This window comes from Corvus hawaiiensis, chromosome 11, assembly GCF_020740725.1.
Source record: "Corvus hawaiiensis isolate bCorHaw1 chromosome 11, bCorHaw1.pri.cur, whole genome shotgun sequence".
NCBI lineage: Eukaryota > Metazoa > Chordata > Aves > Passeriformes > Corvidae > Corvus > Corvus hawaiiensis.
The window spans coordinates 3513833-3540599 of record NC_063223.1 but is presented as its reverse complement, the minus strand read 5'-3'; the positions used below and the strand labels follow the sequence as shown (position 1 = coordinate 3540599).

The following is a 26767-nucleotide window of genomic DNA, read 5'->3' as shown; positions in this document are numbered from 1 at the left end:
GCATCCACATCAGGGAACAGGTTGGCTTGGGAAGGGCCTCAAGGATCCCCTTGTTCCAAGCCCTGGCTGCCGAGCCGGGCTGGGCCGGGAGCTGGCAGGGCTCCTCCCCACTGCTGTTCCCATTTCCCTGTGCAGTCCCCTGGAAGGACACGGCTGTCTGGGCAAAGCTGCCCTGCCTGAGCCTCCATAAATCACCTTGGCTGAGGGAACGGGACCAATGTTTGCACGTACAGATGGGTTTGGGGTTTTCAGTGAGGGTACAGTGCTCCTGAAGGAAGGGTGGAGTGCCCTCCCCCACCCACTGGACACCAAAATGTCTGAGGACATGTTTGCATTCAGGTCCTTTCACTTCCCATGTTGTTACAAACACATAACGCAGGGGAAGCTAATTTTAATTTTTATTTAAAAGTGTTTTTCATTCTTGTATTTGCACAACATAATGTAGAGAATGAGATAGAATCTTCAGATGACCTGGAAAAGCCTTCTGGGAGATTTATAAACTGTCTGCTTCATCTGTAAGGACATTTGTTTTAATTCCCATATAAAATTGAGATAAATTGGCTTGTAATAGCACAAGTCCAAAAATATCTCAAGTTACCACTTTATTTCCATATTGCAACGTAACACAATTCAGTGCACAATTAGAAAGCTGAATTAGAAAAGAGGAGCAGTTGCTCCTGATTAGACTGAAGGCAAAGCTTTAGCCTACAAAAAGGATTTCTGACTCCTAAAGGGACTTTTCAAAGCCCTGCAGCTCTGAGTGAAGTTGTTATATAAACTGTAAGTTCAGTTCTTCTGGCCCAGCAGCTGGAAATCTCTCCTGGGTTGGCAGAGACGGAGGCCTGATCCTGCAGTGCTCTCCTTCCCAGAGAAATCACTGTTCATGCAGAATCAGCCATTGATGTATTTTGTTCTATAAAAATTGCCAGTTATTAGATGTGTGTATTCCAGACCAGTCCAATTTTCTCTCAAGGTTTTGAAGGTAATTTTTGCAATTTGCATGAATAAAGCAAGAATCTGGAAAACATAAAAATCTAAAATTCAAATGGAAATCACTTATGTAAAAGAAGTGATAAAATCTAGGTGCTTTTGCATGTGAATGATGTCCTCAGGGTTGGGTTTTCTCCAGTGCCTGCTTCAAAGTCGGTGCATTTGCAAAGCAGTGTGTGAAGTTAAAATTTGTCAAAATTCAGTCTGCTTGAGAGAGAAGGAGATTGGAGTGAGGGTGACCCTTCAGAGTGACTTTGTCCTTCTGTCATAGCAGATGTGGCTTCAAACCCTCCAGGGGAGTGGCCCTGGGAGACCAACAGCACTTGGTTTTAGAAAGCCTTGATTTCCACTGGCAACAGTTCCAATCATGGAATGGGTTGGGTTGGAAGGACCTCAAAGCCCATCCAGTGCCACCCCTGCCATGGCAGGGACACCTCCCACTGTCCCAGGCTGCTCCAAGCCCCAGTGTCCAGCCTGGCCTTGGGCACTGCCAGGGATCCAGGGGCAGCCCCAGCTGCTGTGGGCACCCTGTGCCAGGGCCTGCCCACCCTCCCAGGGAACAATTCCTTCCCAATATCCCATCTAACCCTGCCCTCTGGCAGTTTGAAGCCATTCCCCCTTCCCCTGTCCCTCCAGGCCCTTGTAAACGCTCTCTCTTTGTGTTTCTTGTAGCTCTTTCAGGCACTGGAAGGCCACAATTGTGTCATCCCAGAGCCTTCTCCCCTCCAGGCTGAACAAGCTCCATCCCAGTTCTCATTCATGTCAATTTCGAGCATCTCTCACTAAATCTGCATCTTAATTTCTTAATTTGATCTCAGGTTTGGGAGCTGCCAGGTTCAGCAGCCAGCTGTAAAAGGCACGCATGAGTTATTAGAGTCCCATTGTCAGTTAAATCTGATCCTTTGTACTTTAAGTCATCCATTTGCATTCATCTAAAGTCTTCCAGAGAATTTATCAGAAGAAGTGAAATAAGAAATGAAATAGTTTCACGTAAACTGCATTTTTATGTCTGGCTGGTAAAACCACAAAGCAGAGATAAAACACATAAAACTGAGACTCTGCATAATAAGCATATCTATTAGTTTCCCTTATCTTTACACTGCTCCCATTTGTCATGAGAAGCTTTGTGTGTCACTCATCTCTCCTTGTTCTACAAACGCTCTTTTCTCCCTTGCCTTTTATCTCCCATCAGCGTTTGCAAGGTGGGAACTCGGCTGGGGAGGTGCTGCAAAGACCCCTTTGATTAAATAATCATTTCACCTTCAACCCCTTCCGAGCAGGAAAAATTAAAATGAATACCTGAGGCACCGCTGGGCTGCTGGGTGCAGCCTTTGCAGCAGCCTAGGATTAAGGGGAAAGCGTTGGATCAAAGGATGCCCAGGGTGAGGCAGCTCCCAGCAAGGCAGGAGCTCCCACTGGGGCAGCCCATGGAGCACCTCTGGCTGCAGCGGTGCCTGGGGAGGCTCTGGCGCTGGTGCAGAACGCCCCTCATTAAATGCATAAGCGGCAGTAACAGAGGTCTGGGGCCACCTCGCTGGGCCACCTGCAGGGACAGCAGCACAGGGGCAGGGCACTCCGAGTGCTCTGGGGACGATGGCAGGGGTTTGGTTGGCAGGGGTTTGCTGCGGAGGCTCTGAAAGCTCCCCCAGAGGTGGCTTCAGGACGCCGTGAGGGCAAGCCTGGAGACATTTGTGTTGTTCTCAGGGTTCTTCCATCAGAAGTTCAGACTGATGAGCGCTGAATGGGAGGAGAAGAGGAACTAGTGTTCTGAAGCAACCAGCCTCAGTGCGTGATGATTTTCCCATCTCTCTGGATTTCCTGTATATTTAATTTCTGAAGAGGATCTGCAGAGATGCTGCTGTCTCTTCAGCTCCCTCACACCTGTATTGTGCTGTCTCTGTGCCTTTTAATTGTGCTGAATCCTCTTAAGTCGTGACAATTGTTCTGGTTTATCTGTTACGTGTGTCCTCTGAAAAGACAGTTAAAAAAAAAAAAGGGGTAAAAAAGGCTTTTCTACCCCTGTATATTTGCAGAGTACATTTTTTAATCCCTGTGGTTTCTTTGAACACTCATCTCAGTACCTGTTCTCTGACTTGAAAATATTTTTTCGCAATACTGAGCACAGCTGAATGTCACGAGCACAGAAATCATTGTGTACCCTCTGCAAAGTTATTTCAGTGAATTGTAGAGAATTAAAGTGCAGTAAAAACAAGAAAATCCCACCTTCCTCAATGTTTTTAAGTCAGAAATTTCTACTAACCTGTATTATTATAGTTTCTCTTCTATAACTTACAGCTCAGCTAAACCTTAATTTATATCAGAATTATTTCAATCCAGATCTGATCTGCACTCTTTAAATAAATGAACAAAAGCTGTGCCATAACTTGCTGTGGGAATTGTGTTAAGGCCACCGAAAGTCTCCAGCACTGAGGCTGTTGGTGGATCAGGCAGGGGATTGGTGTGGAACATCACGGTGGCTGCAGTGCAAAGGTCTCAGCTCGCACATCTTCACTGCAAACTGGTCAAAAATCAGTGTAAAATGGGTGTTTGTGTGTGAAGTGCTGCAGCCCAGCCAGGCCTGTGGTGTGCAACACATGCAAAGTGGTTCAAAATCACTTCACAGTGGGTGTTTATGTTTGAAGCGCTGCAGCCTCCCTGGCCCCTGGTGTGTAACCTGTCTCTGTTGTCCCGTAGCTCTACATCCAAACCACCACGCTCACCATCTCCATGAACCTGAGCGCGTCGGTGGCGCTGGGGATGCTCTACATGCCCAAGGTTTACATCATCATCTTCCACCCCGAGCTCAACGTGCAGAAGCGCAAGCGCAGCTTCAAGGCCGTGGTGACGGCGGCCACGATGTCCTCGCGGCTGTCCCACAAGCCCAGCGACCGCCCCAACGGCGAGGCCAAGACCGAGCTCTGCGAGAACGTGGACCCCAACAGTGAGTACTGGGGCTCTGCAGCACCCACCGGCCCGGGCCTCCACCCTGCTTGCTCTGCTCCATCACAGGGTTTTCAGCTCTCGTGTGTTTTTAAAGTCTCTATTTTTATCTCCAATTTTTGAGCTGTGCCGTTTGGCAGCAGCGCCTCATGAAGTGTTTGGGAGCTGTGAGTAACTCGTGTTCCCCCTGCTTTCTCTCTGTGAGTGAGGGATCAGCACATCCCTGGGCACAGAACCCTGCAGCCCGTGTCCAGCTGGCCCTGGCAGGGACAGGTTCCCAGACAAGCACCAAAAACTCTGCTAACCCGAGTTTTCATCCTGATTCTTGCAAAGTTGATTTGCAAAAATCTCACAATCCCTGAAGATTCCCATTTAGGGATTTTATCTGGTCTTAATGCAAATCTTGCCACCGATTTAAAAGGAAAATAGATGGCAAAGACACTTCTAGTTTCCTTAATGTGCATAGCAGAGGATAGCACAGCACGAAATTACAGACTGAGGCCATCAAATTTGATTTGCATTTGAATCTGGAAGGAGCTGAGGAAGGAGACAGCTGCACAACTCGCAGCACACTGCAAAGGTTTGGGCATGTCTGCAGTTTTTGTGAGAAACCAGATCTGAATGCGGAGAAATGCCCTTTCCCTGCCCGTGCTCCGCTCACCCCTTTGCTGCTGGAATCCCTGCCACTTCTTGTCTGTTCACTGCTGCTGGAATTTCTGCCTCAGAGCAGCAGCTCTGCTGTCAGAGTGGGAACAGGCAGCAAATCCCTGACACAGCACTTTCCCTCCCCTGCTCACCCCTGCAGGATTTTTCTCTGATGTCTGATCATGCAGGTGTACAAAATACATTGCAACTGGAAAAACTTAATTTGTCTTTGGAAGCTGGACTGGGATTCTGACATGAGACAGGGAGGGAATGGTTCTCACAAATGAAGGACTGTATTAGGCCTCTTCCAGCGGTATTGGACAGAGCCTGAGTGCAGGAGGACACAAATGGAATTCCTGCACTGGGGTGTTGCCCAGTGACACTCAGGGCCCTCTGCCACGGCAAATTTCAGGAAGGGAAGGAAGGAAAAGAGAATTTGAAAGCCAGCTGGGCCAGGGCAGGGGAATGTGTTGCTGGTGGACTTCACTAATCACTGTTGGGATCGACTAAGCTGAAATTAGTTTCTCCCCCACAAAATCCAAAATCTAAAAATCTCATCCCAAGATTTGAACAAAGGGAAAACCACCCAAGCTGTGATGCTGCAGTGTTCCCTGTGGGAAGCCCAGCCTGGGGCCTTCCCTCCCCTGGGTCCCCTCCTGGTCTCATTCTCCTGTGCTGCCTCTTATTGCTGGTTTCAGGCTTCTGAGAATGTTTTCCCCTCCCACCAAAGAACAGCCAGATTTTTCTTTGGGAAGGAAATATTTTTGCTAAAAATAAATACTGCCCACCTAGCCCCCATGTTTCTGGTCAAACACCCAATTTTAGTCCAGGGCTATAGACCAGAATATGTTTTTAAGAGGCACAAGGGGCAGAGGCCCCTGGCTTGCCCGGATGTGCCGCTTTTGCCTTGAGCCTTCACTGAGTGGGATTTTAGAGCACATAAATGTATTTGTTAGAAAATGTGCAATCTCTGAGTTTCTGGTTTATAAACCAAGTACTGGGCTTTTACTTTTTCTTTTATGGTTTGTGAAATACCGATTTTTAAAAACATTTGCACTGTTTATATAGAGTTCCATCTGTTCATAGTCTCAGCTGCACCTAGCACTGCTCGTTCACTCCCCAGGTCTGTGTGTTCATAAAAATTATTAGAAAATCAAATGAAATAAACTTCTGCTGTACTTAAAAGGTTTTGGGTACATTAGTCCCAGTGTAAGTGCTGCAGTTACTGTCCTGTAGCATTGATTAGGTTATTGATCAACCCCTTGATAAGGCATCGTTCATGAATGTGTATAAAAGTAATTCCTTGAACACCTGAACTGAGTTTCTTTTTTTAAAGTTTGAATATTCTGTTGAATAGAAGTTTTTTACAGTTCCATTTTTAGGTGGAAAAAAATGAAAATTGAACTAGTGAGCTTAAAAAAAAAGTCTCAACATCCAAGCAAAAGTCCTCAAACATAGTTTTCAGTAAAATTTTGAGTATGGTGTCCATATATAAAAATGGGTTTGAAGTTTTTATAGCAATTTCACTTTAAAAATATTTTATATTGTGAATAGGGAATTTTCCAGAGTTTTACCAATCAGAAAATAGGAAATGTGAATTACAAATCACCCTGGACGCATCTTGGAACAATTTTTTAAAAATTTCAAATATCTTCTTTCAAAAGAAAACCAAAGAATGTGTTTTCAGTATTTCTTTGCAAAATTGCTTTGCTCCCCTCTGATGCGCCCTGGTGGCCTCTGGCTGTGGGGCAGGGGGTGCCTGGTCCCCCCAGGGCTCTGACCAGGGCACAGGGTTTGGTTGTTGGATCCATGCCAGGCTCCTGTGGAGCTCAGGGAGGCAGGAGCAGGGGAAATTCCTGGGGAGGATCAAAATCAGCACAGCACAGAGCGAATTCAGGTGCTGGCTCAGCTCTCAGGGTGTGCAAGTACAGTTGGGGTTTCCAGTTTGATTTTCTACTGTGTCTCACAGGGCTGCTGCTGTTGCTTGCTCAGCTTCTGGATGCTGGAGTTGCCATTTCTGTTGGAAAGCCATGAGTGTTTCATATCTCCCGAGACCCAGGGAGCACCAGCACGGGATCCATGTACCTCCAAACACTGGAAGTTTGGGGACTGAGCCCAGATTTATGGCCTGTCCTACTCACAGGCCACAGTCAAACCAAAAGCAGAATGTGGGTGCTTTTACAGAGAAATAGCCTTGAAAGAATCTCCATGCTTTAGTAGAGCTTTAAAAGAACAGAGCAGCTGTGGCTGCCCCTGGATCCCTGGCAGTGTCCGAGGCCAGGTTGGACACTGGGGCTTGGAGCAGCCTGGGACAGTGGGAGGTGTCCCTGCCCCTGGCAGGGGTGGCACTGGATGGGCTTGAATTCCTTCCCACCCAAACCCTTCTGTGGTAATGAACTGAGGATGTGCATGTCAGGCTGGAAGTCTGTGAACTCTGTGAGCAGCTTCCCAGGAGCAGGTGATCCTCATCCTGTGGAGCCACTGCACACAGCTCTGGGGCAATCTGCTGGAATTTAGGCTCAGAAGAAAATGTTCAGAGCACTTGGGAGAGCTGGGCTCAAACTCTGGGGGTTTAGGGTGAGTCTAAAAGAGGACACTGATTAACATGAGAGGAGAATCACTTGAAATGCAGTGACCTCATCTCCCACCCCTCAGGGGAGCAGGGACTCACTGTGTTACACATTTCCTTGGGATCTCTGGGAAATCAGAAGTTTCACGAGGAGCTGAGCTCCCCAGCCACACCGTGGGAGGGCTTTCATGCTGAATGGGATATATTAAGGCCAAGCTTTCCATTCTATTTAGGAAAACTCTCTTAATCACTCTTGTTTGCCATCTGGCATGTGCCTGCTGTCACTCAATGCACGGCTTTCCCTGCTAGTGCACGGTTGGGATCAGCAGGATTTGGTGCACAGCAGCTCACATCCCTGGGATCAGTTTGTTGTGCTCTTGTGTGTCTTTGGGTGAATTTCACACTGGCTGGGAAGATGTTTCTCATGGAGCCTGAGGTGAAGCAGGCAGTGAGTGCCCTGCTGGGCTGTCTGCTCGAGTTTCTGCTGCAAGAGCAGTGTCAGACTGGGAGAGGAATGTTGGAACCTCCAACCCATACTTAACTTATATTGAGATTTACATGTAATTACTCCTTTTCCCAAGCAGCTTGTTTTAATTCTTGGCTCTCCCCAACAGAGTGACAGGAAATCAGGCAATCAGCAGTGTGGTTGTGTGGTGATGAGGAGGTGATGCCTCCTGAGGGCTGGGTGCTCTCAGTGTTTGCTTTCATGGAGCCACAGAATGGTTGGGCTGGGAGGGACCTTTGACCTTCCACTAGCCCAGGTTGCTCCAAGCCCCATCCGACCCGGCCTTGGACACTTCGCCTTTTAGCAAGGAAGTGGAACTTCCCTGGCAGCTGCTTGAGTTTTCCTAGGGAACACCCCAGGCACTGTGTCCATGTTCCCTGTGCTCCCTGTGGTGCTTTCCCGTGTGCTGCCAGCCCCTCTCCATGCCAACGGCAGCCAGGGCACTGCATGTCCATCCTCACTTCCCTCCAGCCACGAGAGTGGGCACTGACTGCGTGGTTCCCACGGGGATCTGGGTGGTGGATCACAAACATCTCCTGCCTCAGACTGCAACTGCTCCTGTGCTGTGTCTGTGTGTCCATCCCTCCTCATCCTCCTGTGCTGTGTCCAGCCCTCCTCATCCTCCCGTGCTGTGTCTGTGTGTCCATCCCTCCTCATCCTCCCGTGCTGTGTCCATCCCTCCTCATCCTCCCGTGCTGTGTCTGTGTGTCCATCCCTCCTCATCCTCCCGTGCTGTGTCTGTATGTCCATCCCTCCTCATCCTCCCTCTTCTCCCCCAATGTCACTGAGCTCATGGGGCCTCTTCCACCTTCCTGAGGAAAGAATATCTCCATCCAAAGTACTAAAATGGCTGCTGATGATGCCAAGGAACCTGTGAGTGACTCTGTGGCTGAGCAGGGATGGGGGGGTCTGAAACTACAGCCAAAATATCCCCGTGTTGGTTCAGGGGAGAGGAAGGAAAAGTCTGCTCAGCCAGCCCTGCTCTTCTGTGAGCTGCTGCTCCCGTGGTTGGAGGTACCTGAGCTCTGTGACCTGGTTCATTTGGTGCTGACCAGAGCTGATTTCCTGTGCTGGTGCCTCTCAGCTTTGCAGTGCCCCACTCTGAGTCAGATGAACGGCAGGGCCTCACGGCAGGGCAGGCTGTGAGTGTTCTGGTGCCCAGACCTATCCCACATACAATGTATTTACTTTCCCTGTAGACTCCATACCACCAGTAAGAAAGAGTGTTCAAAAGTCTGTTACTTGGTACACTCTTCCACCTACTGTGTAGCTTTTGCCTGCTTTCCAAAAAGGTAAGGAAAATCGAGCTTTTATTATTTTATTCTCAAATTATGATTATGATGACGGTGATTATTATGATTTACTATTATATACATAACTATATGAGGAATGTTCATTAGTGCAGCTGTGCTAAAACAAATATCTAACTTAAAAATCGGTCACAAATCCATTGCCAAAGGCTGCCATGGGAGGGTTTGCCTGGGAAAGGGGAGACCCCTGACATGGGTGGTTCCAGTGCCTGTGCTGGAATCCCTGAGCACCAGCTCTGAGGGCTCTCCTGCTTCCCACCACTGGAGGTGGATCCCGATAAAGCCTTTGAGGATGGAGATATTTGCTTAAAAAAGAACAAACAAATGATCAAAAGTTAATTCTGGCCACCACATCCGACAACTAACGAAGTGTTTTCTGAGTCATCCCCAGCACCTCTACCCAGAGGTTTGCCTGGCAGCAAAGAGATAACGTTTGCCAAAATGTGATCAACCCTCCCTACTCCAAAACTATAAATGGCTCCAAAGAGTTTGGAAAAGCTTCTTCTCCCCATGGGCAGCCCAGTGCCCACTGACTCCGTGGAACCACGAGTGAACAATTTTGTGGGCTGGCTTTTCCTGGGTGTCGTGGCTGCCTCGTGGTGATCTGGTGATGGGTGAGCTCCTTTGGTATTCGTGACTGCATCGGCCAGGAATTCCTGCTTTCCTAGGGCAATGAGAGGGAGGAAGCCTTTGATACCGGAGAGAAGTGATTACCAACCATTAATAAGTATTTCTCACAATTCCGTGTGTGCTCAGGGGACTTTGCCCAGGTACAAAAGGTTGTACCTGACCTGGTTCCTGTGGTGCTCTGCACTGGGGGCTGGAAAAATCACTGTATTCAGCCTTCAGAATGTTTAGCTGGTCCTTAATAGGCGAGAACTTCTATCAGCAAAGGTAGGAATGTTGCTTGAATTGAGTCTCTGAGTCACAGGGAAAAAAATTACAGATATCTCTGGCTGGTGTAAATTGCCCCAGCTCCAGCATCAGTTCAGTCCTCGCTGAGTGCTCAAATTGGTTTTTATTGTATTTGAATCAGGGCCATTATGCCAACTCCCAGCTCAGGCAGAAAGGCCGATTGAAGGCATGAAGCTCTCCATGAACCCCGGGATGACCCGGAGCACCCAAGAGCTGGAGGCGGGAAGGGCTGGGCTGCAGGGAAATAGAACAAAGCAGGCAAGGAGAAGGGGCCACTCAAAGTATTACTGCAAATGAAAAAGGAGACAGGAAAGGGCAGCTGTGTGAAGATGAAATTTTTAAAGGAAGGAAATGAGAAAGAGAGAGATGGAAGACACTTAAATCTCAGGAGAAATATTTCTTTTAATAAAACTAAATTTTTTTTTAATGCCACAAAAAATTTAAAATAATTGGGAGCTCACACCGATTCTGGAATATTTTTTTTCTGTGTAATAATGGAAATAATACAAGGAATTGCTGTCCGCAAAGGCACACAAATGTCATCTAAGTCCTATAAAAAGCAATTGGCCACTCAGATTCTTTAAGCAGATTTTAAAATTTGGCCCAGAAAAGCTGTGAAAATGCTACAGCCAGGGATGGGCTTTTCCTGGTCCTGCCAGTGCTCCTCTGCTCCAGGTTGTTTTCCATCTCTGCCCCAGTGTTCCTGCTCCATCTGGGCTGGCTGCTGGAGCCCTGGCTCCTGGAGCCCTGGTTGCTGTTTTGATTTGTTCTCCCAGGAATACAAAACAAAAAGCAGCATGAAACAATGCAGTTTATTAAAAACAAAGCAGGGATAGCAGGAAAACATCAGCCCGGCTGTAAATTGACACTTGTTTTGCTGGTAAGGTGTTTGTAGTAGGAATGAACACAGAGTTGAGCCCTGACTTGACTGTATCAATTTCTGCTTGTGATGCACAGAGAAATGTGTTTGTAATGCTTTAAATTGTTTCCTGCGAGTGACAAATAGGGCTTCTCTGCTCCTGAGGCTGATGAAAATACAAGGCTTGAAAAACTCTTTGTGGAAGAAATTGTCCATCAGAGAGCAAGGCAAAGGAATATCTGAGGCTTCTGCAGAGCTGCAGGGTCACAGCTGGCACTGCAGGAAGGTCTGCAGCACTTTGCACCTCCCCACCTGGGCTGGGCTGTGGCTGCCAGGGCTGAGGGCACACGGAGGAGCAGCTCCCTGTCCTGGCCTTGGCTTGGCCTCTGCATTCCTCTGCGTTGGGTGTCCCGAAGCTGGCCTGGGGCGCTGCTTTGGGCAGGGAGTGCATCTGCAGTGCTTCCTGGATGGATTTGGATGGGCCAGTGGCTGTCTGCAGGGTTTGGGGAGGCTGGCTGGACATGGACACCCCGGGAGTGCTGATTCCAGTGGCATTGGGAGCCAGCCCGAGGCAGGCGCTCCCTCCCTGGCTGGGCACAGGGTGCTGCTCCCAGAGGGGCTGCGTGGCTCCATGAGGCACTCCGGGCTCGATCTGCATGCAGGGGAACTCCAGGTGATTGCCAGGGGCTGGCACAGTCTGCAGCATGTGCAGCACCACGTGTGGAGTCACTGCCTGCCTTGGGCACAGCTTCCCTGGAATATAAATGCAATTACATAATTACTCCGTAATGAAGCTGTTGTGATAGGAGTCATGACATGGTTTCAAACTGATCTGGGGCTGGTGTTGGAAGAGGGAAATAGTTCAGGTACCCCCTAATACCAAGGATTTTCCGTGCCTGTTCTCCTCCTGCTCACAGCCCTGGGAGCCCAGGGTGCCCCAGGCCATGAGCAGCCCGGTGGCCCTGGGGACAGGCAGCTCTTTGAAGGCTCTGGGTCTGAGTTGTGAGATGCTCTGTAGCTCATCACGCCTCCAGTGTGTGCTAAGGAATAATTATTTGCTAGATTGAAGTGTCATTTTTGTTTTAAATCTGGCCAGTTTCATCCTGAGAAAATACTCTGTGTTTAACCTCACTTGAGGGATTTTCTGTTCAGTGAAGGCTGCTAAGAAATGAGAATGATAATGGAAAGACTTTGACAGCGCTTCACTGCATCTGTTTTGATTCTGGAATGGCTGACTGGAAAACTAAACATCCCAAATTCCTTCTAATGGTGATGTGCTTATTTTAAAAGTATTGCACGGTGGTGCATCCTGGCCCTGGACACTTCCAGGGATCCAGGGGCAGCCACAGCTTCTCTGGGCACCCTGTGCCAGGGCCTCACCACCCTCCCATCCAGAAATTCCTTCCCAATATCCGATCCAGCCCTGCCCTCTGGCAGTGGGAAGCTATTCCTTGTGTCCTGTCCTTCCAGCCTTTGTCCCCAGTCCCTCTCCAGCTCTCCTGGAGCCCCTTTAGGCCCTGGAGCCTTCTCCTCTCCAGGTGAGCACCCCCAGCTCTCCCAGCCTGGCTCCAGAGCAGAGGGGCTCCAGCCCTCGGAGAGAACCTTCCCTCCTGTCTGAACACTTGGGGGTTGTGTTACTTTCTTTTTTACATCTAAAAGTAATTACTTTTGATGGTACATTCATATAATTGCCTGCTCCCCTATTAATTATTTGCAGACTGTCTCACACCTTCCATGACTTACACAATACAAGACTTGTAAATATGCAGGGAAGTGTCAGACTCTTTCCTTTTTTAAAAATTGAAATTCTGAGGGCACTTAAACCATCGCCTTCGAGTTTGATGTGTGAATAAAAACACACAGCTAGAAGTGCCTTGGCTATTAAAAGCTGGGTAGTAGATGGATGTCTGTGAGCACAAATTAGGATTAATTAGTGTGTAAGTATTGATCGTTCATTACATTTTTTCTGTCTTCTTATGTGATCTTTTTTCCTGGGAAATTTGGACGAGGAGTGAGCAGATACAGTTACACCTCATGGACCAGTCCCTCTCACTTTTTTGCTAAGCAAACTCTCAGTAGCTCTGAGTTCTCCCTTTGACTAATTTATCACTCCTTACATCCTTTCCGGGAGATTCTGTCAAAGTTATAAATTGTAGTATCAGGGAAAAGACACGGCTTTTGGCTCTCTTATCTTCCATATATTTGTAATGGCTCCCTTTCTCCCAGGCAGGGCAAATATCAGTGCTCACCCCATGCTGTTCTCAGCTCCCTGCTGGGGGCTCTTACAGCACTCACTCACATCCTTCTCCCCGTTGGGGACATGACTCAGGGAAGGAGCTGTAGGAAATCAAACTTCACATCCTCCCCTTCATTCCCCTGAAGTCCCTGAAATCGCTGGAATTCAGTCTTTAGGGAACAGCTCACAGCTGCAGAGTTCCCAGCAGCAGCAGAACCGGGGGCTGGAAGCACCCTTTTTGTTCACAAATCTGTTGAAAATTTGGCAAGTGAGTTCAAAAAGGAAATTGTAGTAATGATGGAGTGAAAAGGCCAGGAGAACAAAACCCAAGCAATATTGCAGCAAAATTAATTTCTCAAAGACACGAATCCAGGCAGTTTTTGGTGGACATGATTGCAAGGATGGAGAAAACTGCTCAGATTTTGTAAGAACAGCAAAAAAAATCTCCGTTCCTGCCTCATTGTGTGTCTTTGGTGATGCTGTCCAAACCTTGATGTTTTTTGTCACCTTGTGGGAAACAAACCATAGAAAATCCCAGCAGCTCTGGGAAATGAGGTGCTGATGGGCTGGGGAGGGTGGGAGCACAGCTCTGCTCTGTCACTGGCAGAAAATCACATTGGAAATGAGGGAGATGTTGGTCTGTGTTGTCACAGAGAGCAAACAGAGAATATATTTGTGCAGGGACCTGGGTTTGTTTGGCTTTTGAGGCCCAGGAAGCAGCAGCAAATCAAAACAATGGCCCATCAGAAATTGGGCTTTCTGGGTGCTCCTCTCTGACAGGCACTGCTGTCACACCCAGGGCCTCTGGAAAACATCACAGGGGGTTCGTTTCTCTTTACTGCCTTCAGGGAAGGAAATGTGGGGTCTCCCAGTGCGGTATGGGATTCATTAGAGGAGAGCATCCTTTTGGTCTTGAAAAGAGGTGTTTCGACTTCAGGCTGAGATTGTTTGGCTTGGACTCTGTCTGACAGCAGGGAGCAAAGGCAGGGGGTTGTTTTCTACCCATAGAGAAAAATGAAAAAACAAGGAAGGCAATTAGGTCAAATACATGTAAATGCCCACGAAACACACTGTGGAGACACATAAGAGGCAAGAAAGGCAGCCCGGTGCTGGGATCTGAGGTTCGGCTGAGTTTCCCCTCAGTGACCCAGAGCTCTGGCTCTCACCTGGGAGCAGTCTGGCACTGCATCCAGTGAGGTGCCTGTTCTTGCTGTTCAGGGGAAAAAGAAATAAAAAAGATAAGAGTTGCCATAGTCACACCACTTGTCACGATGCTTATCATGTCCCTGGGATAAAGAGCCCTGCAATAAATCTGGGGTCTTATTAATATCAGCTGTTAAACATTTCCAGGCTCTTTGAAATCAAGACTTTCTGCTAAAAAATTAAATGTTGATTGCAGCAAAATTGGGCTGTTTAACAGTGCAGCTCAGAGTGTAATTTTGTCAGACACTGTGTAACAGAGTTGTACACCAGGAATACATTTTCCAGTGAATTGAGTCTCTTTGCACCTCATGAACATGCTTGATTTTCCCGTTAAGATGTTTGTTACTTGCAAGTCTTTGCCAAGGAGTTGGAGCAAGCCAGCTGGCAGGAAGGGAGAGGAGTTCCTGGGTGTGAGTAAGAAAATATTGCTTGTGTGATTGCTGTATAACCATGGAAAGGCTTGGAGAATTGGGAGTGCTGAAGAGAAGCTTCAGGGTGACGTAACTGTGGCCTCCTGGTGCCTGAAGGGGCTGACAAGAAAGGTGGAGAGAGAATATTTCCAGGGGCTGGAGGGACAGGACAAGGGGAATGGGGAATAGCTTCCCACTGCCAGAGGGCAGGGTTAGGTGGGATATTGACAAGGAATTCTTCCCTGTGAGGCCTGCAACACCTCCCAGGAAGGCAGGAGAAATAAAGGCTGGAGAGATGTGCTGGAACAGGTCACAGCAGGGCTGGGAGGGCAGGGCAGCCACGGAGCCCCCGCCGGGCCCAGGGGCTGGGGACAAGGCACTGGGGACATTCTGGAACCAGTTCAGCAACACAGTCAGGAGGCAGAGGTGAATTGTTTTCCAACAGCTCTGACTCCAGGCCTCCTTGGGGATGTTGAAGCCATCACTCAGGTCATAATTTTAATTATGTTTCATGCAAACTGTTTTCACACTTGGCTCTAACAGCTCTCTGCAGAGCCTGGCTTTCCAGGTAAGATAACCAAAGTGCTGTTAATTACTTTGTTTTAAGCAGGTGAAAATAATTTGCCCCCATTTGTTATCTTTCCAGCCCATGGCATTCACACAGAAGCAGTAGAAATGGAGTTGGAATTAGCAGGTTTTCTGTACCGCCAGCTCCAATTAAGGAATATGAGTTGGGTTTGTTTCTTCCCTGCCATAATCTCATAAACATTTGGAAACACATTTCCTAAGATCCTGTGCATTTCTCCAGCTCCATGTGAAGCTGGTGCAGGTGACACTCTGGGGATGGATGGGTGTGAGGGTTGTACAGTGACTCCCTTGTCCCCTGAGAACTGGTTCCATCCTCACATCCTCCTCCACTCGGAGCAGGACTTCTGTCCCCCACTCCCTGACCACGTCCCACTGCCAGAGCACAAACACAGCTCTGCCTGTGCCCCTCTGCAATCTTTCACTGCTGAAGGTGTTGATAAGCCTTCCTGCTGTGCATCCTCTGATCCTGGTGGGGCAGATACTCTCAAGCTTCACCTGATGCAGAAGTTTTTATCTGCAAAGCAGACAAGGAGGAGATGGAGATAGGAAAAGGATGCAGCCAAACGTGCTTGAGATTGATGTTCTTCAGCAGTGCCATACTTTGCTGATTTTAGCTTTTATATGGAAGGGTACAACTAATCCTTCCCTATTACAGTCTTATTTCCTGACTCAAAATCTCAATCCCACAGTTCTCTTTCTGGCAAAACCCTGATGATCTTTCAGGCTGCAAACAGCCTGGCTCTGTTCTATGACTGAAAGTCGCATTTATTTTGGTGGTTCAGGTGGGGAGGTTCATCTCTGGATTGGTCTTGGGAGGTCCCACTCCAATAAATCCTCAAAGCCGAGGGGTGGCTGGTGGAGCTGATCCCTCAGCCCAGCCCTGGGGAGCTGGGAGCAGAGTCTGTCACCACAGGCACTTTGGATCATCTCTGCAGCTTATCAGGAGGAGCTTATTGAGGCTGACAGAGGTATTGGCGCGAGCAGCTCGGAGGCAGGAGATAAATGATGTGCAGTGTTTGTGTACACAGAGCTGTCACTGGCCTCTGTAAGTGGAGCACATGTGCTGAGTGCCACCTCTCTCCAGGGAGCACTCTCATAGCCCAGCTTTTAGGGATATCCCAGCATGTCCCCCATCCCTGGTTACAGCTCGTGACAATTCATACAGGTACATGTCTATGGTGCAAAGGAGCAGATTGCCTCCAGCACTGCCTTTTGCCCTTGCCACGGGGATGTCTCCTGCTAGAGGCCATTGGAGTTTGCTAACATTCCTCAGGGATGTGTTTTGCCCGGGAAGGGCAGCTGCCCCCAGGGTCTGAGCTTACTGCCCAGTGATGGAAAACCATGACAAACCCAAAGTGCTCCCTGTATCCACGAGGGAAATCGTTATAGAAGCATCATAAGAAGTCATTAACTTTCTGGTTTATGGTTTTCTGTAAATTTTCAGGGCTGGCAGAGCTGAAATCCCCAGGTGCCCTTGTCTCGAGCAGGGGTTCAGTGGCATTTCAGTGGGTTGCAATCCCTCTCCAGGCTGGAGAGCTGGAGTTAACTGGCAGTTCACCATTGCTCTCTCCTGAAAATAGGAAGTGCATGTTTTGTGCTGTGTTCCATAGGATTTTTTCTTACTTGTCTTTGTAGACAGCTTAAATTTGCTGTCCACGGAGCAGTGTTAGGGAAGTGTAATGGTTACCCTGTGCCATGAGGAAAAGCTTTCCAGCACAGCAGCTCTCTCTGTCCCCCCCTGCCAGAGCTCTGTGTGTGAGCCCAAGTCCATTATTTATCTGTACACAAGAGGAAAACATGCCCAGCTTTCCAACAGTCCATTCCTTCTTCTTTCCTCTTTCCAAAGAGGTGCCTCATGCACAGGCACTGCACAGAATAACCTTGACATCATTCTGTGGCTTCTGGGGTGACGGAGATGATGATTCCATCCTTTCTGGGATTCACTGGGGGAAAGGCTGCTTCACCAGAATGAATGGGAATTAATCTACTGGAAACAAAGTCAGAGTTGTCTGGCTCTGTGCTGCAGTGCAGGCGTGTGTCTGATAGAATTGCTGTCCCTGTGTTGTCTGAGCTCTGGGTTCCTTCTCTGGAGAGAGAAGTTCACCAGCAGCTTGGGCTCAGTCCAACACATTTGCAGGACACCAAAGCAAACACTTACTCTATGTACTCAAACCCTCCCACGCTGTCTTAAGCTCTAAGAGGGTCAGATCATTGCCACTTTGACCTGAATTGATGCTATTATTATGCCATTATCTTATCCAAGAACTGCTTTTATTACTCTTCCTCTCAGATACATTCCCAGTTCTCACAGAAAGAGCATCATAACCAAACCTGAGGAATTAAAAACACACACCCTGATAGCTGCTACTGCTTGAAAGCTTTTAAAGCTAAAACAGACTTTTGAAAGAAAAATTGGCTTCAAACCCCCACATGCTCTGGGGAACTGGCGAGGTCGGACTCTTCCTTCCCATTAAATCCTTCTGGGAACTTCAAAGCAGTGCTCATTAAAGGAACCCGGGGTATTGAATATTTGTAATTGCTCCTTGGCCCGGTGCTGCTCTGTGTGGGGTTCTGGCAGCACCCTGAGTTCAGGGCTCACTTCGAGGGTGCTGCCACTCACTTGCTGTGCTCTGCAGGCTGGGTGTGCTCAGGGGGCGTGTGACAGGCAGGGGAAACAGCCGTGTCTAAAAGGGATAATAATAATAAGGGAGCTCTGAAGGTAAAATGGAGCCCTGGATAGAATATGAGGAATTTAGGAGTGGAAGCTGTGTGAAGTGACAGAGAGGAGAGGGCTCTTTGGATGAAAATACACCTGCAGCATCTGCCCAGCCCTGCTCTGAGCACAGTATTTGCATGCATATGCATAAACATCATTATTCTAATGAGCTGAAGTAACAGTTTCATTATTTAATTGCATTCTGAGCTCCTGAGGTGAGCCAGGCGTGTCCAGGCTATCCAGGGTGTACAGAGCAGGATGCTCTAGCTCTCTGTTCTGGTGCTCTCCTGACATTCATCACTCACTGGTGAGCTCTGGGTGCTGGTGTCACCTCCTGGGCCCCTCTGGAGCAGGAGCTCACAGATGTTACCAGTGCTCTGCAGATGGGGAGCAGAGGCACCAGAGTGGTGTTGGGGTGGGACTGGACAGCCTGGCTGGACATCTCCTCCTGGCACGCTGCTCACATCAGCTGAGCTGAGTCGACAGAAAACCTGGCCTTGTCCCCTCAAATCCGTGTCTGGGCATGTGGGGGAGGCTGCTTTGGTTTCATCTTTTGCAGCATTTGACATTTTTGTCAAATGCTCAGTGGATTTCCAACAGCAAGCACTGTGTTGTGTGTATTTATTATGTGCATTATGTGTATTATGTGCCTATGCCAGGTCAAAATGTGCCCACATGGCCCCACCTGAGGTGTCAGCCACCTTTGGGATTTTCAGTGATTCCTAAGGACAATCCATCCAGTTATCCTGCTGGAGAACCTAAAGGGCCGTGTCCATCAGAAGGGATGTAGGGATGGCCAGAGACGGTTTGTCACAGGACAAGAGGAAACAGCCTTGACTTGCACGAGGGAAGCTTTAGGTTGGATCTTAGAGAAAATTTCTCCGTGGCAAGGGCTGTCCAGCCCTGGCACAGCTGCCCAGGGCAGGGGTGGAGTCCCCATCCCTGGAAGGATTTAAAAGCCGTGTGGATGTGGCACTTGGGGACATGGGGGAGTGGTGGCCTTGGCAGGGCTGGGGGAAGGGGTAGACTCGATGATGTTGGAGGACTTTTCCAAGTTCAGTGATTCTATGATGGTGTCACCTGAGCACTGTGTCACCTGAGCATGTCCTGTGGCTGGCACATCCAGAGCCTGTCCAGCTCGTCACCAGCTGCCACCTGACCAGTTGTGTCCTAGAAAATCTGAAATCAGGAAAGAGCAGAAATGTTTTTAGCACCTTGCCCCGCCCTGGTGCTCTCTGGGATCTGCTGAGGCATCTCCCACACCCGGAATGCCACCGCTATTCCCAGCTGTCCCCAGTGCCCAGGCACTGGCTGTGCTGCTGCACCAAGAGTGACAGCTGAAGATGATATAATTTATGAGGAGAGAAGGCTGCAAAGCAATTAGGGAGGAACACACTTTTCCTAATGTTATATTTGTTATTTCATATGTTCACATTCTGTTATTAAAAGAGGACATTCCATTGCTCATCTGCATCAAAGCCACGGGGTCCAGGCTGGAGGCACCCACCAGCGTGGGCAGTGAAGTGGCTTTGTACAATGCAGGCACTGAGAGAACTGATAAGGTGCCAGAACACTGTGGTAGCACAACAGAGAGATGTCAAAATGTGAAAGAACAATCCATTTACATTTAGATACCAAATTTAAAATTATTTTCTGCAAGCTTCATTCCATTTGTTGGGGTTTGGGCAAGCATGTAGAATCATTTAGGCCTGTTGCTTTCATCTCACTCTCATCTAAATTCCCCAATTTAAAGGCAGCAGAGCATGGGGATAGCTCTGTCTTTCTGGCAGAGATGGAGGAGAAGCCACAAAGCTCCATTTTGATTTTAGATGGACTAGAAGTAGGATTTAATAATCAGCCTCTGCTCTGCCTGGCACAAATGATATGGGTTGCTAAGCCAGAATTAAAGAAATGAAAGAGAGGAGCTAAGAATTATCTGCCACAGTGACTGCAGAGGGAATCAGAGCAGGGGTTCCAGGCTCAGAGCCATGCCCATGTCCATCCCTGCTCGGAGCTGGGAATACTGAGATGATGTTTCATACATTTGATAGCTTGAGATGCCTGGGGGCTGCAATAAAATTCATTTCTTGCACTGTAAATCTTTTCTCTTTAAGCATGGAAGAGGTTACAAATGTGCATAAAATTGAAGTGCAAGTGATTACATCTCGCTCTGAGTCAGTATTGACAGCTCTGCCTTGCTCTGGGGTGCTGTGGGAGCTCCTTTCTTTGTGACCTGTGCTCAAGATAATGAAAACCAGTCAAGTGATGAAACTTATAAATCCAAAGAGGATTTTTGCTTCTGTGTATTTGTTTTTAATGTGTTGTTGGCACAGAGGTGCAGCTGTTTCCCATCCTGTTACTCACTTCTGGAAGGGGATGGGTGTAGGCTCTCACTTCCCCCCACTGCTGGAAAGGAATGAATTATTGTGCCTGGACTGAACTGGAGACCGTGCAGAGGTCCTGCCTGTGTCAACAGTCTGTATTCCTCAGGTGTCCCTCGTACTCATCTCCTGTTGGCATTGTCACTCTTAACCACTAATTAGCGGAAAATTAGCAGAAAAGGACGCTTGTCTCTCACTGCGATAGGAAACCTCTTTTTAAGGTGCTTAAGGCTCTTTTGAAAAGTCCCCTTTTTTTCTGAGCAAGTTACACGGTGCAAATGCCTCCGGAGCACCTTTACTTGCAAACAGGCAGGCTGGGGCCGAGATGCTTCCTTTCCACACCGAATTTGGTACCCAAAACCGAGAGCCCGTTCCTCCCGCGGCCCCTTGGCGTGGTGCTTCACCCGGAGCTGAGGAAGGGGCGCAGATGCAGCAGGTCCGTGTCCCCCTGGGCACAGGCAATGGCCCGGCACTGCAGATGCTGCTCTTGGCTCGCTGCCAGCACATCTAAATCAGTGGCCAGCTGAGGCTGACATAATTATATGTATATTAATTAACATGATGTATATTAATTAACATGTATATGTGGTTTGCAAGAGGCCAATCTGTGTTAACTGTCGGGGAGCCGTCACCCTTTAGCAGAACAGCAGCAGAGAGTGTGAGATCTGTATCTGCTTCCCGTGTAAAGAGCAGGGAATGCTCGTGTCTCATGGATTAAAGCGTGGCAAAGCCTGGTAACGCTGATGTTTCATTAGCGTCCCCCATTTTCATGTAAATTAATTTCTTTGAGGAAAATCAAATCCATACCTGGTGCTAATTGCCAATGATAATGATGAGCTGTGACTCAGGAGAGATTCATTATCGAGGTAGACTGTGTCTCTCCTGAACTCTCCAAGACTGGAATGTGTCTCGAAGTTGCACAGAGGCTGGGCTGCAGATGCTGGAGTTAGTGCAGGAGCAGAGTGGGGAAGAGCGCCAGCAACCATCAGGGGACATGATCCCCCCTGGCCTAACAGCCTTTAAACAAGGAAGGCTGTCTTTCCTCTCCAAAAATAACCACAGGGTTTTATTGATCATTTTATCTGAATTATGGATGATGCTTTTGTCAACTACATTATCCTGGTGAGGCAGAGCCTTGCCAAGGATTGTGTCACTGTCTCAGAGCCCATCCAGGTACACCTTATCCACAGCATTCCTTGGCTCAATCCATACGTCACCAGTGGGTCCTTGTCCTGTTGGAAATGAGAAAGGAATACTGTGGCTGAACTGGTGAGAAAACTCATCAGCAAAATGACTGGTTTTGCTGAGAGCCCCAGTGGTACCTGGGAGGCACTGGAGGGATGACATGATCTGAACCCACAGTGGGAGCATCTAAATCTCTGTCATAGGAACGCTGCTGCTCTTTGAAATGGGAGCATGTAATGGGCAAAGCTGAAGTACATCACAGAATAATACATGGAATTACTTTGCAACCTGTTCCATGATGACATTTTTTTTTCCCAGGCTCATTTTACCCTTCTTCAGCGGTTAATAGCATTCCCCAGTTTATTGGATATTTGTAGTGTAGCCTTGAAAGATAATGAATTTTATCCTGGCAGATGCTGGACACCTTCGTGTCCAAGAGAAGTTAATGGGGGTTTCAGGATAATACTGCAAAGGGCTGCAGTTATGCACGGGGTCCTTACATGCCCATCTTGGAAATACCTGGGACTAAAATCCTTTCTTTGTCAGTGACACAGTGAACACCATGGGAAATATTGATACTGGGCTGCACTCTGTGGCTGTACTCTGAATGGTCTGAATTGCTGAGGGAGGGCAGAGCAAGTGTTTCTGAAAAACCAGCAGTGATCTCAGTGACAGTGCTGGTGACAGTGCTGGCCGGGGGACACCCCCAGGGGGACACCACAGCCTGGGTGGGGAGCAGAGGGAGTGTGTGTAGTCTCTGAGGTGAGAGGATGATTACAGGACTGGCAGAGATCCAGGGGGATGTTCAGGGGCTGGCAGAGATCCGGGGGATGCTTGGGGGACACAGAGCTCTGGGAGGGATGCTCCGGGGGCGGGTAGAGCTCCATGTCCTGTCTGGGTCTGGTTCTGCAGAGGGACTGAGAGGAGCCCTGGGATGCCCAAACCCAATGAAGTTTGAAAAGCAGATTTGCAGAACAAATCCAATTGTTGGTCTTGCCTCTCCCTCTGTAGTGTCTCTTAAATCTTCCTGAGAAAGTTTCAAAATGAAACACACCACGTTAAAAACATCATCCAAAGTGTGAGTGGAGTCTGCCCCAGCTTAGCAGGCTGGAAATATTCAGCAAACTGCTTAAGTTATGCCAAATTCTCTCAGAGACTGTGGGATTTAGATTTCAGTGCTTTAGCAAACTGTAAATCCAGGCTCTTTTTTTTGGTCTCTGTGGAGCACTGCCCAGTCTCCCCCGGGAATGGCCACGGCCTGAGGCTGCCAGAGCTCCAGGAGTGTTTGGATACCACTCCCAGGGATGCCCAGGGTGGGATTGTTGGGGTGTCTGTGCAGGGCCAGGAGCTGGATCAATGATCCCTGTGGGTCCCTTCTAGCTCAGGATATTCCATGATTCTGTGTCCTGGATCTGTCAGTGTTGCCGAAGTACTGCAGAACATTTTGCTCTGTGTTCAGCTGCAAATATTTGCAGTTTTTCCTGATGGGCATGTGTAGCAGCACTCATAAAGTTCTGACTGGTTTGATTTCCTTCTGTTTGCAAACAGATTGGATTTGAAGGTCATAATTAGGAAAGCTGGTACCTTCATCCCCATATTGAAAAATTCTCAGAAGTCACAAAACTTGAATAAGGATCACTTTATCCGTGAGAAAAGCCAAGTTTAGCCCGGGAGATTTAAGAAGTTGGAGGAAGTGTCACTGTTTTTATAAAAAAAGAAATCTTAGTAGGATCTGGTTGTGGAGCCTCGGCAATGCAGTCACCCAGACTGCGGGAGCCTGACAAAATCAATCTGTGCTAATTTTGTTGATAGTCAGAGCTGGAGCTGGAGCTTGGGCTGGCCTGGGAGCCGCCTGCCCGGAGTCCTGCGGGCAGGAGCTCGGGGCCGGGAGCCGCCTGCGTGTCCCCATTCCCGGTGCCTCCGGAGCAGCCCCACGGAAGGGCTCGGCCCGCAGGCTCTGACCTCTGTCCGCTTCTCTTGCAGGCCCTGCTGCAAAAAAGAAGTACGTGAGCTACAACAACCTGGTGATCTAGGCCCAGCCGCCGTGGGGCGCGGGCCAGGCCCGGAGCCCGCCCACCTCGCTGAGCTCCCCACACGGGGGGCCCTCCCGGGGGGACCGGGGCACGGCGGGGCCACGGGAGGCGAGAGGAGCCCCGTGCTCCAGGCTGCTCCTGGGATCTCCTCCATCGCTCCCAGCTCCGGACGGCGCTGGCCTGGCCGCGGCCTCGGAGCCGCTCCGGCCTTGGGGCCGCCATGGCCGCGCCACAGGAGCGGCTCCCCGGGCCGGCTGCACTCGGCTGCTCTGGACTCTAAGGGGCTAATTCTGTCTTTCTATGTACTTCCAGACGGCAAGTTTTTGAACTCTCTGTACAGTTTGTGAGGATTTTTGCATATTGCCATCCATGTTGTTCCGAGGTCACTGTTTGTTTTTTGGATGCACGGTTTCATTGAGGCCCTGTGCTCTCGGCACTTCTCAAACCAACTGACAACTGAGGATCTGAGACCTGTGTACATGACTTGTATTATTACTCTTGTATCACTGCAATCCATACACCTTATTTTTTTTAACTAAACAAACAAACAAACAAAAAAAAAGAGTTTAAAGACCAAAAACTGTGCTGGCGAAGTTTGTCCCCCCCCACCTTCACACCTCCGATGGGCTGCAGAGGAAGCAGGAAGGATTTTTGCTGAGTTTTAGTAGAGGTCTTGATCTTTGGAATGCATGCCAGTAATGTATTTTATGGTACATGTTAATAATTTATGTTTGATATTTGTATTTGTGTTCTATTTTGTTCTTTTCTTTAAGGTATATGACTATTTTGCAATAATTTCAATGATTCTTATGATATTTGGAGGAAAGAATATGGCTTTTACATGTCTTGAGGTTTTTCTTTGTTGATGCCCCACCATGATTGACCAGTGTGATAAGGACTTACAGAAGCATGTATGTTTTATACTGTTTGTAATAAGTAATTTCGTTAATCTTGCTGCTTATGTGCCAATTTAGTGAAACCAATCTTTGCCGCAACCTCCTCCCTCCCTTTCCATTCTCTCAATCCTGTGGTATTATCCAAGAATGTATCAATAAAGGATTTTGGTTAACTTTTTTTTATTTACTCCAATAAATATATTTTTTCAGTTGTTCCCTCCCCCTTCCCCCTTGTGACTTAACATTTATTTCATGACATTGTCAGACATCCAAAAACCCAGCACAGAGGGGCTTGTGCACAAGGAGCAGGTCTGGAGAAAGTCCTGGAGGATCTGGCAGCTGATTGCAGGGGGAAAAAGTGCTTGAAAGGCACTTTTAAAGATCTGTAACAACCCCAAAAGCCAAGTTGGAGTCCCACAGTGCCAACCTCCTGTCTGTGTTTGATATCTCCAAAGCTGCTGTCAACTGCTGAGACTTCTGATGCCTTTGAAGGACATTACGTTCAACAGCACACCAGAAGGTAATTAAGCGAGCAATTAATCAATCTGCCAGGCACGGGCTGGGTGAGCTGGGGCAGGAAAAGGGAGAAGTTTAGGGAAGAGGAAACTCATTCCCTTTGCAGCACAGCACCTTCGGCATAGCAACCTCGGCTCGGCTGCTCTGACGGATCCCCGGGAAGGTATTTAGCCTCCCATTTTCTCCAGACAACTTGATCAATTATACTGATGAGGTTAATCAGCATCAAAAGAAGCTGTGACAGCTGCAGCAGGGCCACGGCACATAGAGATGAAGAGCTGCGTGTCACACACAGCCTGCTTGACTCTGCACGGCCGTGGCTGGGGGGATGTTCCTGCACCTAAGAATGACCTGCAGCAGACAATAGATTAAACTCCACCCAGGTCAAGGCTTTGGTAGCAAGAAACTGATCACCAGCTCAGCTAATAATGAAGGCAGAGGTGCTGCAGCATTTTCCTTTTCCCGTAAACACAGGGACAGAGGCAGCGTTGGGCTAAATAAGTATGTTGCTATCAAACAAATGTTTCTTGCTCAAAGACTCTCTTTTTTTTTGTTGTTTTTCTGAATGGGAAAAAATGGTTTGTTCGTTTGGTTTCCACTTTATTTTGGTGAAGGGGGACTGAGGTGCAAAGAGTGAATGGTGCTGCTGAGAGGGAGTGATGGGGAATTAGGGTTTTTTAATTTCTTCTCCCAGCTCGTGTTGCATCAGAGCCCACAGAGAAGAAACCCTGAGCCTTTCATTTTCCTGCTTATTTTATTTTTATAGGGGTCGCATGTGAACCACAACACCCACATGAAGTGGGTTCTGGTTCATGAGCTGCACTGTTTGCTAAAGGTTGGCCACTGATGTTTTCCCCCTCTGGCCCTAAAGTCAGGGCCAAATTTCCTTTGATCATGCACAGCCTCAACATCCCTGTTCCCCCCTGGTTTGCTCCAGGTTGACCCAAGGCAGCCTTACAGGATTTATCCATCCTGAATGTCTTTCTAGTCTGATCACAGCCTGAAAACATCAGTAAATCGAGGTGGCAGGAAAAGCCTGGGAATATTTCCATGTATCAAAGTGCCACGTGGAATCTGCTGGCTGTGATTTGTGTCCTCACTGGTGCCATCCCAGTGGGATCACTGGTGGGGCCGGCACAGGCAAAGGCAGGTGGTGGCTGTTCCCCTGCTGTGACCCTGGGTGCATTAATGGCTCTCTTTAGCTGTACCTACATATGTACATAAATATATCTGTGTGTATATATACACACACACACACACGCATATGACCACTCTGTGTCACCTAGCAGATTGGGAGCCCCAGGCAAAGTCGTCCCCAGTTTTAGGGAAGCCCTCCTGTTCAATCACGAGGGGCAGAAAGGGCCCCCCAGCTTCCTAAAGTCCTCAGAGAGGAGTCGGGGTGCGGCTGGATCCAACCTCAGCCCCAAACTTTGCCAGCCCTTTGTGTCTAACAGACTGTACAGGTGTTACTGACTCTAACACAACCCTTTCCTGCAGGATTAAGGGTGGCAAACCGCATATATTTATATACAACCAAATTGTTTATTAGGATAATAATTAGACAAAGAGATCTTAATCAGAGTTCTTTACTACTCAAAGCACTACTGCAGCAAAGTGCACTCTTTTTAAGCAATATTAAGACAAACCAAATTATTGAGCAGAGGTCGATGTTACTCACCCAGACGAAGGAATTGTGGGCAAATCTCCAGCTCAGCCTCGAGGGGGGACCTCGAGGAGCATCCCTGCTCCAGGGAGGAATCTCCACACACATTCCAGAGGGTACCTTAGGAGTCCCTGCCATTAAGAAGTGGGGCTGGGCTGTTGCAGGACTAAGGCTGCACTGTCAGATGGGTCCAGGCTGTGTCAGCTC

General features: G+C 48.4%; 1 protein-coding gene across 3 annotated transcripts in view; it reads left to right on the top strand.

The window, feature by feature from the left end:
* Window positions 1-24559, top strand: part of GRM7 (glutamate metabotropic receptor 7) — a 206904-nt gene extending 182345 nt beyond the window's left edge. For 2 of the 3 annotated variants that reach the window (XM_048315264.1, XM_048315263.1), the window contains 3 exons: window positions 3685-3931; window positions 8849-8941; window positions 23436-24559. In XM_048315264.1, the coding sequence (XP_048171221.1) occupies window positions 3685-3931; window positions 8849-8919 (318 nt within the window). In that variant the 3' untranslated portion in view covers window positions 8920-8941; window positions 23436-24559. The remainder of the gene's footprint in view (window positions 1-3684; window positions 3932-8848; window positions 8942-23435) is intronic. The other variant, XM_048315262.1, reaches the window with a different exon arrangement.
* Window positions 24560-26767: the final 2208 nt, after the last annotated feature.